The sequence below is a fragment of the Pseudorca crassidens genome, chromosome 7 (assembly GCF_039906515.1).
Source record: "Pseudorca crassidens isolate mPseCra1 chromosome 7, mPseCra1.hap1, whole genome shotgun sequence".
Taxonomy (NCBI): domain Eukaryota; kingdom Metazoa; phylum Chordata; class Mammalia; order Artiodactyla; family Delphinidae; genus Pseudorca; species Pseudorca crassidens.
This window is the reverse complement of record NC_090302.1, coordinates 3,357,940-3,370,612: the sequence shown is the minus strand read 5'-3', so window position 1 is coordinate 3,370,612 and position 12,673 is coordinate 3,357,940. Positions and strand designations below refer to the sequence as shown.

At 59.4% G+C, this 12,673-nt stretch overlaps 2 protein-coding genes across 4 annotated transcripts in view; both read right to left on the bottom strand.

Moving 5' to 3' along the window:
- Nucleotides 1-1,272: 1,272 nt before the first annotated feature.
- COL5A1 (collagen type V alpha 1 chain) overlaps nucleotides 1,273-12,673 on the bottom strand; it is a 155,072-nt gene continuing 143,671 nt past the window's right edge. For all 3 annotated transcript variants that reach the window (XM_067742804.1, XM_067742805.1, XM_067742803.1), the window contains exons 65-66: nucleotides 10,544-10,777; nucleotides 1,273-3,627 (exon numbers count right to left, since the gene is read on the bottom strand). In XM_067742804.1, coding sequence (XP_067598905.1) covers nucleotides 3,481-3,627; nucleotides 10,544-10,777 — 381 coding nt within the window. In that variant the 3' untranslated portion in view covers nucleotides 1,273-3,480. The remainder of the gene's footprint in view (nucleotides 3,628-10,543; nucleotides 10,778-12,673) is intronic.
- Nucleotides 5,323-10,517, bottom strand: LOC137227289 (uncharacterized). The gene is made up of 2 exons (XM_067742809.1): nucleotides 9,031-10,517; nucleotides 5,323-8,894 (listed from the first exon to the last, which is right to left on the bottom strand). Exon 1 carries the CDS (start codon nucleotides 10,240-10,242, stop codon nucleotides 9,295-9,297), a length of 948 nt encoding a protein of 315 aa, XP_067598910.1. The 5' UTR covers nucleotides 10,243-10,517; the 3' UTR covers nucleotides 5,323-8,894; nucleotides 9,031-9,294.

Here is a 12,673-nt window from a genome sequence, read left to right as displayed (position 1 = left end):
GATCTGACCTCACTTTCTGCCCCTGGAGACAGGGAGCCTTCCATCTTCTGACAATAGCTCCGCCTCCACTGTCTGGCAGGGGGACCTGCCGATTCGCATTGGTGTTTGTCAAAGCAATTGCCCACTCCTGGTCTCACTTTCCCATCGGCTCCGTTTTGTCCAGGCTGGTGGATCTCAAACCCGAGCCAACCCTAGAATCACCTGCGGGCCTTGTCAAAACACAGGTGACGGGGCCGCCCCCAACGTGTCTGAGTCAGCAGGTCTGCCGCAGGGCCCAGGAATCTGCATTCCTAACGAGTTGCTGATGCCCGTGCCGATGGTCCGTGGACCACACTCTGAGAGCCACTGGGTCTAGGTTTTGCTGCAGTAACAACAATCCCTGACATCAGCGTTGGCTGAAAGCAACGTGTTTCTCGCTCATGCTGTAAGCTCACGGAGGGTTGGTCAGGGACTCCCTCCGGGACCCACTCACTGGGGACGCAGCCACTCTGGGAACGTGGCTGGTGACACGCAAGAGGGAACCAGTATGTCAGACTGGAAGAGCCACTTGCCACTTCTGCTCAGGGTCATTGGCCAGGACGAGCCAGGGGGCCGGGTACTATCATCCCGCTCTGTAGCTGGACAGCAGAGGGGGAGCCTGGGGACTTGCCACCTCCGCAGGGCGAGAGTGAGGCCCGCACACTGTCGAGGTCGGGATGCCCCAGGATTGTGGAAACTCCCCCAGGAAGCCTGGAGGGCTGGTGCCTGACCACAACCCAAGGGCACCCCAAGGCACAGCTCTGTCTCCGGACGCCCGCTGCCACTTCCTCCGAGGAAGAGCTCCCTTGGCGCGTGGCTTGGGCAGTGGCTTCCTTCCACTTTCTGTGACCTTGGCCAGGATTTTGAGAGTTTCTCCTGTCCTGAGACTGGGGTCAAACACTGGTTTAATGCAGGGGAAGGCCCTGGTCACACTTAAGAAGACAGCCGATCACATCTGTTTACGGTGGAAACATTAATCTTGATTTATTGAAAAAGGATTACAATTATTCCTCTGTTACACAGGTTTAAAATACTTTAAAACACCCTTTCCTGGGCATTACAGTTAAAACGTATGAACACGTCTACTGGATTTTTAGGAAATGTACAATGTGTCACTCAACATTCTAGTTTTAAAGGGCCTAATGTCCTAGAATCTTTACCACAGGTTTCCTTTGAACCGTTTTCTTCTGCTGTTCGCCAACATGTGTCCAATTATGTAGATGAGGGGGAAAAAATAAAATTACGCCAGAAGAATTTCTGCAAATATAAGAAGTAATTTTATTGCAATATACCATAGCTAAGTGGTCTGGGGAAAACGGGACACATCTTGACTTCAGTACAAATTACAACAGCTCTGAAGGGTCCAATGGAGGAAAAGATCGACAGAATAAAAGGAGAACTCGGGCAGGATGAGAAATCAAAGTGGAATCACATGACCTAGACAAAACCCACAGGGCGCCCTAGGGCGATGCTCCGACATGGCTTTTCTTTTGACGAGATGAAGGAGAGGGTCGCTGGCAGACGCTGGCATCCTGGGTTCGGAAGAATCTCGAAGCCAGGCTTTTCTTTGGCAACAGCAAGACTCAGTTTCCAGAGGGATCCAGGAAGTCCTCGTGGGCGGTGTGTTGTTATTCTTGGGTTGCTCCGCAGTGGTTTCCTCAGCCGGAACCACGGTCCAATGAGGCGGGGTGGGCGGAGAACAGCACCAGAGCTGGGACCTGTCACAGCTCCTCCCGAGGAGGCTGCAAGGGGCCCTGGGGCCTGTCTTGCTTCTCCCATTGTGGAAGGAAAGGGCATTGCACACGGGCAGCTTTTCACAGTAAAGGGATCGCCCTTCCTCGCTGGCCCTGCCAGCCCTCACCCTCGCTCAGGGAGGACCAGTATCAGATGAAGCCCGGCTGGCCCCGAGCGCCCGCGCGGCTGAGACCCGCATCCAGCGCGTTTGCGGATGGAAAAATCCACATCGCTTTCGTGGGGAAAAGGCACCGCTGGCAACCCCGGAGGGACTCCCAGAGTTCATTGCACATGTGTCTGTCTGCTGAGGCTGCAGCAAAGGCGGCCCAGCTGAGGCCACATGCTGCCGCTTCAATTCAGTTCTTGCAACAAACGCAGAAATTAGCACCACAAACGTTCGGCAACAGAATACAATCCGCCATCGTTACACCGTGGACCACGCGGTAAGCGACCATGTGGTGTGTGTGTGTGTGTGTGTGTGTGTGTGTGTTTTCAGATCACAGATGCACGGCCTAAGTTTGGTACCTGGCCTGGGGCGGCTTCACTGCAGTCTGGGAGGAGAACGGGGCCATGGGAGGGAAGGTGACCCGCATTTACCTTAATGTGCTTGGCAAAAACCCGGATGGTGGAGGCAATAGCCAGGATGGAGAAAGATGGGAGAACGAGGCATGGCAGCTACCCCCAGTGTCACCTTCAAGGAGATCTTAACAGATAGCACCACGAAAGAGAAGTGTAAAAATAAGCACCAATTTTCATTTAATTATCATCTACAGAAAATGTGGTTTCCCTGCCCTGGACATCCTCCCATCAGGCTCTGCAGGAAGAAACACGGAAAAAGGAAGCAATTAAAATTAACTTAAGCCTGCGTTTCCATCTAAGTGCATGTGGAGAAGGCAAAGTATAAAATCCTTTTTTTCTTTTTCTCCCTGTTAAAAAGTAAAACCCAGAGCTAATCAAAGACTTGTCTGAAAGGGGCACCGGCGCCTGCTTTGTAAATGGTGGGGTGAATTCTTGCTGCCCTTGGCAAACTTCTAATTTCTCACGCGTCCTTGAGCGGGCGGGGGTGTGGACCGCATCCCACGATGGACACCCCACCTCTTTTCTCAATTCTCCCGGTGGGACCAAAGCGGGGTTTACAGGCACGATTGGAAGTCAGGGACACTGTACATTTGTGACCATACAATACAAATATTTACTTAAAACTCACAAAAACAAAAGCACCTTTAATCCATCGGAAAGGCACATGCAGGATGACACTGGGCCTGTGAATGGATCTTGTTAAAAACAGAGGCTCCGGAGGGTGAGGCGACCTTTACAAGGCTTGCCTCGGAACAATTTTTGAAGGTCGGGGGAAGTACACATCTTCAAGTTGAATTTTTTCCAAAAAAACAAAACATGATCTCCAAATACTGCAGCCACACCCGGGCCCCTGTGGACTCTCAGTGAACGAGATCCACGGGCTCAGGGGCGAGACGCGTGGGCCCCGTTCCCTTCCCTGGGGAGTGTGGTGTAGACGGAACGGAACTGGAGCAAAGCAGCGGCTGCGGGGCATCTAGGTCATGTGATTCGTCTCCGGGGCCGGGACTCCGGCTCTTTCCCTTTGCTCTCTCTGGGTGTGGAGTGGGCCCGGCGCGGTGGGGAGGGACGAGGGGCCTTCACCGTCCAGGACACCCGCGGGCGGTGCGCTGAGGTCACGAGGTTGCTCTTGGGGCCAGGCTCGCGCGGCTCCTAGCCCACGAAGCAAGCCGGCCCCACTTCAAAGCCGAATTTCTGTGACGCGTCACCAAAGTCGTTGAACATGATGTCCACGATGGGCACTTGCTCCACCTTGGGGGTGTTGATTTCCAGAACGGTCTTCTGATACCCTTTCTTTGTCTGGGGAAGGGGAGGGAGGGGGATGCGGGTCAGCGGGGGCTCCGAGATGAACCAGCCATCCACGCCCGCCACGGCTCCGAAAACCCACCCTCAGCAGGGCGAGCCGTGGGGAGCAGGCGGCGCACCCCAAGACGTCCGCCTCACCCCCCGTCCGGGAGGGGCACAGGAGCGCGCGTAAGGAGGCCGTGCAAGGGTCCGCAGCCCATTTGGACCCGTGTCCCCTCCCCGCCAGGTGGCACATCCACACCAGGGACTCCTTGTTCGAAGATAAGGAAGTCTGAGAATCCCAAGACCGCGACAGCGGATCGCAGGCCCTCCCTGGGGCCATCAGCGGGCTGGACCGCGCTCGGAAGTGAGAGGGATCCGCGTTCACAAGTTCGAGGACAGGGGCCTTACCCGCCCTCAGAGGAGTACTGGGTAAACTGAGGTATGGAGGGACCGGGCGAGCTTGGGGGAGGAGCATCTACTGGGATGAATCAGGCCCTCCCTTGCTCCGACCACCTGTTCCATCCCTGTGAGCATCTGAGTTCACGCTCAGCACCACCCTGGGGGACGTGAGCCCCACGTTTCCGATTAGGAGAGTGAGCCCCAGGAAAGGGACAGAACTGCTCCAGGAGTGGTGTCACCCCTCTGCCGCCCTCCACATCTCCCAGAATACAGGAGGTGAAGGTGCAGGTCCACCCTGGTCAGACAGCACCTACAGCCAACCCTGAGCATTAGGACACTTGTCAGGGAGGCACTGACCCCGTCCCCCATCAATTCCCCCAAGACGAGGGTCCCGGATCCTCGTAGACACGGTCTGCCCACCTGTCTGGGACCAGCAGCCTTCTCCACCTCGCACTGGACCAGGCACATCCTCAGCTGGATCTGGCCCCGGGGAGGCCCTCCCTCCCGTCTTTTCCCCAGCGAGGCATGTCCAGCTGAGGGAGAAGGCAGTGCCTCCCGGGGCCTTGTTCCCCTCCCGTGGGACAGCGTGGGTCCCTCCCTCTGGGGGAGGCCGTGACCATCACCTGTGTGACCACATAAAGCCCCTGGAGCCCTGCATGACCCTGGGGAGGCGCTCAGTAAGTCCAGCTGCTATGAGGCGGCCTTCACTCTCCGGGCGGCAGCTTCCACGACGGCCCCAGCCCCATATCCCCCACGGATCCCTCCCCGGGGGAGCCCACTTGGTGAGGAACAGCCCCTCACGAGGGCACCTTCATGTGACAGCAGCTCAGCAACCTCACGGCACCATTAGGGACAGACTGTGTGTGGCCCCCAGATCCAGGTGGGCGAGCCTTACTGTGACGGAGTTGGGAGGCAGAGCCGTTGGGAGCCAATTAGGTCAGAGTGGAGCCTCATGAATGGGACTCGTGCCCCTTTAAGAAACAGCCAGAAAGCTAGCTCTTAACCCCGCGTGAAGGCGGCTGTCTGTAACCCGGGGGAGGGCCCTCACCAGAGCCCGTCAGCCGGCGCCCAGCTCAGACATACAGCCTCCAGAACCGTGAGAAACAACTGCTTGTTCTCAACAAGTCCCTGCTCTGCAGTGATTTGTGACGGCAGCTCAAGCAGACGGGAGAGATGCTGGACCACAGCCATGCAGCTACGCTGCCCCCAGAGTCCTGGCCCTCGGAAACTGAGTCAAATGACAGATATTTGTTTTTCTAGGTGCTACCTTTGGGAGGTAATTTGTTACAAGCCATGGATAAGTAATACGCTCTCTGCGGCTCATTTTTCTCCACTGGAACTCCAGGAGGTGACGAGGATGGAAGGAAGCCTCATGGGGGCAGGGCTCCCGGCCAGGCCTCCACGAAGGCGCCGAGCCTGGGAGAGACCTGCTCTGTGAGCTTCTAGACGTCGCCTCCTGAAGGGCCTCCCTGACCCCGCGAACCTGTCCTCCCCACAGCCCTGCCTTAAGGAGAGCGCTCACTCCTACCCGCAGCAGGCCAGGCTGGAAATGCTTTAAAGCCAGGACTCGCACTTACGAGCCGACGTGCGTCCCCTCGGGAGCTCGTTAGCACTACCGGCTCTGGTCCCTCCCAGAGATGGGATTCAGGAGGCCTAGGGTGGATGCAGCGTCTGCCTGGTTTAGACGCAGCTCGGGCAATTCGGACACACGTGGGTCACGGCCATCCCCTGAGCGACACTGTCTGAAGGACCTGCTCCGGCGGCCAGGAGCTCAAGGGCACAGATGCTGCGAGCTTCCAACACGGGGTCCCCAGAGAGGATGCCCAGCCACGCCCCTGCAGGATGGAGCCCTGGGAGGAAGCTGAGCCCTCGCCCTCTCTCGGCCAGTCCAGCGAGGAGGGGCCAGAGTCCACCCTGCCTGCCCCAGCTCTACCCCCTCACTGGTCCGACAACCACCCAGCAGGGACTCAAGTGAGACGTCTGGGCTGGCCTCCCGTGAGCCGCTGCTGTCACGGGGAGCTGTGCGGCCTCGGCCACAGGCGGCCTGAGCCTCGTGCACCCGTGAGCTGGGCAGCCCAGCCTTCTCCTTCCCCACGGGGAGTGGGGCAAACAGCCCTTGGCAGGGCCGGCGCCCGTCTCTTCCGCCCACAAGGGACGGTGGCGCGTGCTCAGCTGGCAGGGTGACTTCTCTCGGATTGATGGGCCCCAGAGCTCCGACGATCAGAGCGCTTAGCGGGGGCATCTGTAAGCTGTAAGCCGCCGTGCGCACACCGCCCCATTACCCCGTCGTTCCTGAGGCATTAATAACCATTATGGGCTGGAAATGGCCCCCGGGGGTGCGCAGAGCTGCACAAGCAAGGGGATTTATGTGGCATGGCTCCTTGGGCCTCCTGCCCGGTCATCTGTGCTCCTCCACAGGGCCGGCCCTGCTCAGTGGCCCACCCATCAGGCTACAGGGCCGCACCGTGCCAGCGTCCGAATCCCAGTGTCCTTGGCCCTTAATTTTTATTTTTTTTAAATAGATTTATTTTATTTATTTATTTTTGGCTGCGTTGGGTCTTTGTTGCTGCGCACGGGCTTTTCTCTAGTTGCAGAGAGCAGGGGCTACTCTTTGTTGCGGTGCGCAGACTTCTAATTGCGGTGACTTCTCTTGTGGAGCACGGGCTCTAGGTGCACAGGCTTCAGTAGTTGCACGTGGGCTCAGTAGTTGCGGCATGCAGGCTTAGTTGCTCTGCGGCATGTGGGATCTTCCCGGACCAGGGCTCAAACCCGTGTCCTCTGTATTGGCAGCCGGATTCTTAACCACTGCGCCACCAGGGAAGCCCTGGCCCTTATCACCATGTGAATCAAGCAGGCCCCCCCAACCCCCGCCCCGGGGGAGGCAGCTAGCACGCATTCCTTCAGGCCTCCTGCAGGATTACCTGGGAGGGATGTGACTTTTCAAACTGTGGCTGAACTTCCGGTGGGCAGTGGAGTTGGGTGGGGTGAGCAGAGCGCTGACCGTTCCAGGCCGTTCTTCAGAAGTGCCCCTATGCCCCACCTCCATGCTCTGCTGGGCCCAACCCTCCCCGGAATCCCCTCCCCTGCCTGAAGGAACGTGGGCCCATGTCCTCCATCAACAGGATTATTCTGTCTAGAGTCATGATCTCTCCACCTCCTCAAAGGCAACATCTTTTCCAGAAGTAAAAATGTCAAGCGCCAAATCCAGATATTCCCATGCTGCTAAGTCTTGCCTCTGCATTGGCGATGCCCAGAGGACCACTACAGAGCTCAGAAATGACCGCCAGGATTCCTGGCGTCGGGGCAGAAAATTGCATCGGTGCTGTTGATTTTCTCAAGGAGAAGCTCACGGTCGGGAGTCCCGTGGATCTCAGCTGCGGAGCTCCTGGGCAGCAGGGCTGACTTCTTTGGGTAGAGGCGAAGGAGCCTGGTCCTTCCAGCCTTCTGAGCGATCCCCACATCTTTGACTGTCCTTCCTGTAGAATGGCAGTTTTGTTCCCCGGGGCGCATGTGGCCTTGTCTGGAGGAACTTCTGGTTGTCACAGCTGAGTGGGTAGAGGATCTAGCTGGTCAAGTCCAGGAATTCTGCTCAATATCCTACAGTGCACAGGACCCTTCTACTCCCCTGCCACACCCACACACAGCAAAGAATCATCCGGCCCCAAAGGCTGAGAAACTCTGGTCTAGAACCAGCTTTTCTCTGCATGCCTTAAGGGAACAGAACAGGAATGACAGGTGGAAATAATGGGCAAACGGGTTCCAGCTCATTTCTCAGAAGAGCTTCCTAACACTGAGACTTCAGAACCGTGGCCTGGGCTGACTCAGGAGGTAGTGAGCTCCCCGTTGATGGAGGCATTCAAGGTGCAGCTATGCCAGGAAGGGACTGTGGTGGGAAGAATGCTGGGGTGGGAATTAGGAGACTCAGCTCTGCCACACCCTGAGGGTCTTGGCAGGTCACTCACAAAATAAAGCGAAGACCCTGATGAGTGGTTCTCACCCAGGAGTGGGGAGTGCTCCTCGTGCCCTGGGTGCATGGATGCTGGTGATGTCCTGAAAGGCCCAAGCAATGGGCAGCTGCCCCAGATGCTGACAGCACACCCACGTCATCAGGAGACGTTGGGCCAGAGGGAGAGGACTTTGGATTGTAGGATTAAGGAAGGTCCGAGCCTGCCCTGTACTGGGAGCCTGCAGAGCCGGGAGGTCAGGTTCTGAGTTCGACAGCAGTACTGGAAACTTCTGGGCAGGGAGCTTCGAGAGGAAGAGGCATGGGGCACTGGAATCTTCCCAGGAAGCTCTCAAGAGTGCAGGAGGCTTCTGAGCTGCATTAGGGGGCCAGGGGCCTCTGCCTTTTCACCCCAGTCGGTTCTTCACAAGATACATTCTCCCAGCATCCCTTCCAGGGAACGGTCTCTCTTCCAGAAAACCAGTCTGCACGCTTTACCAGATGACACGTATGGGGCCACCCAGAGTGTTTCCCTTTCTGCCGTGGAAGCCAAGGAGCTCCAAGCCCCGTCCCAGGCTCTGCCTCTGCTCTACGAGAGTCCCTGTTTCTCCTCACACCTCCACCGTGACTGCCTTGTGCCTGTGAGCCCGTGTTGCCTAAAACAATCACAGGAACAGGGATTCTTCTGGGGCTCACGGCAGCTGAGCACGGCTCTGAGGTCGTTTTAGGCACGTTCCCCCTGGAACAGCCCTGTGACGCGGTGCTGTTATAACTTCTGTTTGTAGAAGACAGACGTGAGGGATGACTTTACCCGGTGCCTCACGGCCTTCTGGGAGCAGCTTGGCGTCTGCGTCAGGAACGTGAACACATGCTGGACGGCTGAGGCTTCCGGATGCTTCTGGATCTCTTTCCACAGGGAACTGCATCCCTATCTGACCTTAAACAGGGACCAGTTCTGCGCACTCCATGGGCAGGTCTGAAGGACTGACCGTCACCAGTCCCAGGGGCCAGGGCAGCGTGGAGGGGAGGCCGCCCTTCCGGGCACCCTGGCCCCATGCCTGCCCTGCACTCACCTCTAGCCCCAAGGAATCCCTTGGGGGTTATAACTGGATCCTTTTGTAGAGAGAAGGACTGGAGCTTCCCACAGCTGAAGGGTCCATCCCAGTCGCAGCGGGGCAGCCAGGGAGCAGGCGGGACGTGAACTTGGATCCACCCGAGTCCTGCCCTCAGCGGCTACTAGCAACCCAGTGGGTCAGCGCTGCCCTCCCACTTTCCTGCCTTGCAGGGCCATCCAGACACTCTGTCTTGGCCAAGTAGCCAGACCACCTCAGCAGGCGTTAGGGAGAACCCTCAGATCCCACACACACGCCCCGAAAGCACAGGACAGGAACGCCCAGCGGGGAAGATGGACGCACAGGCAGGAGCACTGGCTGCTCACCAGCACGCAGAGGCAGCTCAGTGCCCGGGACACCTGTGACCAGCTCTGATACGTGTCCTGGCCACTCTGTACAACAAGGGTGTTGGAGCCAAGTGGTGAAACCTTCTGGAACCAGGAAGAACCAGAAGGGACTGCACGTGGTTCCCTCAATGTGGAAATCCACGGGAAGGGCCCTGACCGGAACTGGGGCCTGGGAATTAGCGAAGAGCTTTCCCGACCTCGAGACCAGAGGCACAGTGCCTTCCAGAGGAGGGTGTCCACAGGCGCCGGCACCGCGAAACTGGCCCTGGACACTAAGTGTCCCCCAAGGGAGCCAGGCTGGGTGGGGGGCCTCGGGCAGGGTCTCTGGGGAGCAGGTGGTGAGAGGCCGGGGGTCTGATGTCAGATGTGACACTAAGACCCGCAGAGGCGGTGCTTCCTGCTGACACCCCCATCTCCAGTCCTGGAAAGGCCACAGGAGGGACACGACCGAAGGTTTCACCAGGACTGGGCCCCGTGCACGGCCCAGGACAGGAGGATGCAGCTCGGACCCGGGCTGCCCAGGGCAGACGCAGCCCTGGGAGGCACAGTCGAGGGGCTGACCCTGGCAAGCGCAGGGGCCGGGGGCCAAAGAGCGAAGCAACCCCAGGCCTGACTGGCTTCTCGGGCCTGAGCAGAACGTCCTTCCCAGAGGGCGGCACAGGGTCCAGGGAGGTGACCCAGTGAGGGCCGGGGGTGTCACAAGGGCTGACACTGTCAACGCCCTCTGAGTCTGCAGGACACCTCCCAGCACGGCCACACTCCCAGGAGCAAACTCAGACTCAGCTCCGGACATTCCCCAAAAGTGGAGGCGTCTCAACTTCCGCATCGGACCAAGAACGCTCCACGTCACAGCAGGCACGGGATCAGGGACCCCGGTCGGCCTTTGCCTTCAGGTCTCAGCGTGGCCTTCCCGACCCCAGCTCCGCGGGAAGGTCCCCACCGCTGGCCTGGGGATTCCACGTCCGCCAGCCACGGTCAGCGGCACCGTGCCTGGGCCCTCGCTGCGCACAGGGCCCGGCACACGGTAGGTGCCCGGGAAGTTCGTGGTGAGCGAATGAACTGCGTGAGGCACCGACGGACGCCGTCGCCCATCCCGCCCCCCAGGCAGGGCTGCGGGCGACACTCACAGCGCAGCCGTCCACCAGGGCGCGAATGTAGGGGCTGTTATCGTAGGACATCTCCTCATCGTTGGAGCCCAGGAAGCGCATGGCCTTGTCGTAGCTGCCCGTGGCGGCGTCCTGCCAGGCGACCGACTGGTAGCAGTTGTAGGTGATGTTCTGGTGGGCGGAGGCGCTGAGCAGCCGTAGGAAGGTCATCTGGACCACGCCCACGGGGTTGCCTTCCGTGTCCACGTAGGAGAGCTGCAGGGGCACAAGAAGGGGCGCTCAGCAGGGAGGGCACACAGGCTGCGCAGAGCCCCTCGTCCACACGGCCGGGGCTTCCAGAGCTTCAGCCACTCGCTGTCTCCTCTGGAGCGTGGGCCACGCCAAGAGCCCCACCTGGAAACCTGCTGCACGCCCGGGCCCCAGGCCCCAGGCCAGCATGCACTGGGCTCTCTGGGGGGTTCCCTGGAACACTGTGAACCACGCCTCATTCCTTTCAGGGACCTAGATAACCCGCCCACTCTACTTTACCTGGTTGGTCCCTACTCAGCCTCCAGGGTTCAGCTCATGTGCCTCTGCCTCCAGGAAGCCTGCCAAGGTTAGGTGCCCTCACCCACCTTGGCCCGGTTCAGTGTCCATCTTTCCTACTGGCTGTCAGGCCCTCCACACCAGCACTGGACTCCTGTGTCAGAGGCACCTGGGGCCTGGTCTGCAGCCCTCCCTGGACCATGAGTACCCTGAGGGCATGAGCTTGGCATGTACATCCCTGTCACTGTGCCCCGATGCCGGAGAAAAAACGGTGCTTGTTAGATTATGCTAATACATGAAAACCACTGGCTAATCTCTGTGACGTACAAGGACCTGGCTGGGGCCATGAGAATTGGAGACAGGAAGGGCAGGTGGCTTCGGGGAGGAAGGGGCCTGAGGCGTGGGGTCTTGGCCAGCAGACAGGAAGGCTGGCCTGTGAGAGGGTCACAGGACATACAGCCAAGACCCAGAAGCCTGGAGGGACCAGGCAGCATCGTGGAGGCACAGGGGAGAGGCCCTTCTTGCCCCTGCCCGGGCATGGAATCCAGTGGAAAGCAGAGTGGGCCGTGCCGTGGCCTGGGGTGGTCAGCCCACACTGAGCGGGCAGCCCGGGGCGCTCTGGCGGCAGGAGCCTCGCTGAAAGCCCCGCTCTCTGCCAGCAAACCCAGGGCAGCACCGGGAGACAGTGTTGGTCCTCCAGTGCCTTCGCAGCATCGCAGGTCGGATGCTCGCGGGGCTGAGAGCTCAGCCGGGCGCGGGCCAGTGCCAGGCGTCCCGAGAGACGGATCGGTTTCCGCGTCTTCTAAACTGCAGCTTTCTGAGCTGCTGGACACAGCAGGGGCGGGGGCGGTCCTTAGCCCCTGGGACGAGGCGGCTCTCTCCTCTCCCTGAAGGCCCTCAGCGTGAGAGGCCAGGCTCTCCTCACACACCCAGCAGAGCAGGGTGGCCCATCACGTCTCCCCGTCAGACGACGCACAGACGGACGTCAGCATCTGAGACCCGCGTTTCTCCTCCCTGCTCTGTCTCGGACCCTAGCCCCCAGCCTACCCTAAGAGAGCCGTCCTGAACACACGAGCGAGAATTTAAGCCGATATGGTGCACGTATGTATAGAGATGTCTATACAGTTAGAGCTGAAGGCGGTGAGCCAGGCCTGGGATCCTGCCCTTGCCGCCGGAGCGGGGGGAGCGCAGAGCTGCTGGCCAGCTCCCCACACAGCCACCAGACACCGACTTCCAGCCGGACCTTGAGGAGGGAGAGTGAATACCAACCGCAGTCTGGGCCATTGGCTGTTCCTCCTGGACGGAAGGCGACTGACTGTAGGAAGGACGCATGCGCAGAGAGAGGCGGGCAGTGCTGGACGCAGAAGGACCTGAAGCCCCCAGTGCCGGGCAGGTGGAGGACGACAGGCACGGCCAAGCCCCGCCCCACGATGGAGTCCCAGAGCCCCGTCATGAGGCCCCGCCCTCCCGGCGGGAAGCAGCTCTGCAGTATCACCTTCACGTGGGGCGCCCAGGGCAGCCGGCCCAGAAAAGCACCTCTTTCTTCAGGGAGGGACCTGTATTCATGCCCTGTCCACTCTGATGGTCACAGGCTGCTAGAAATGATGCAGCAGGAAAATGCCAAAG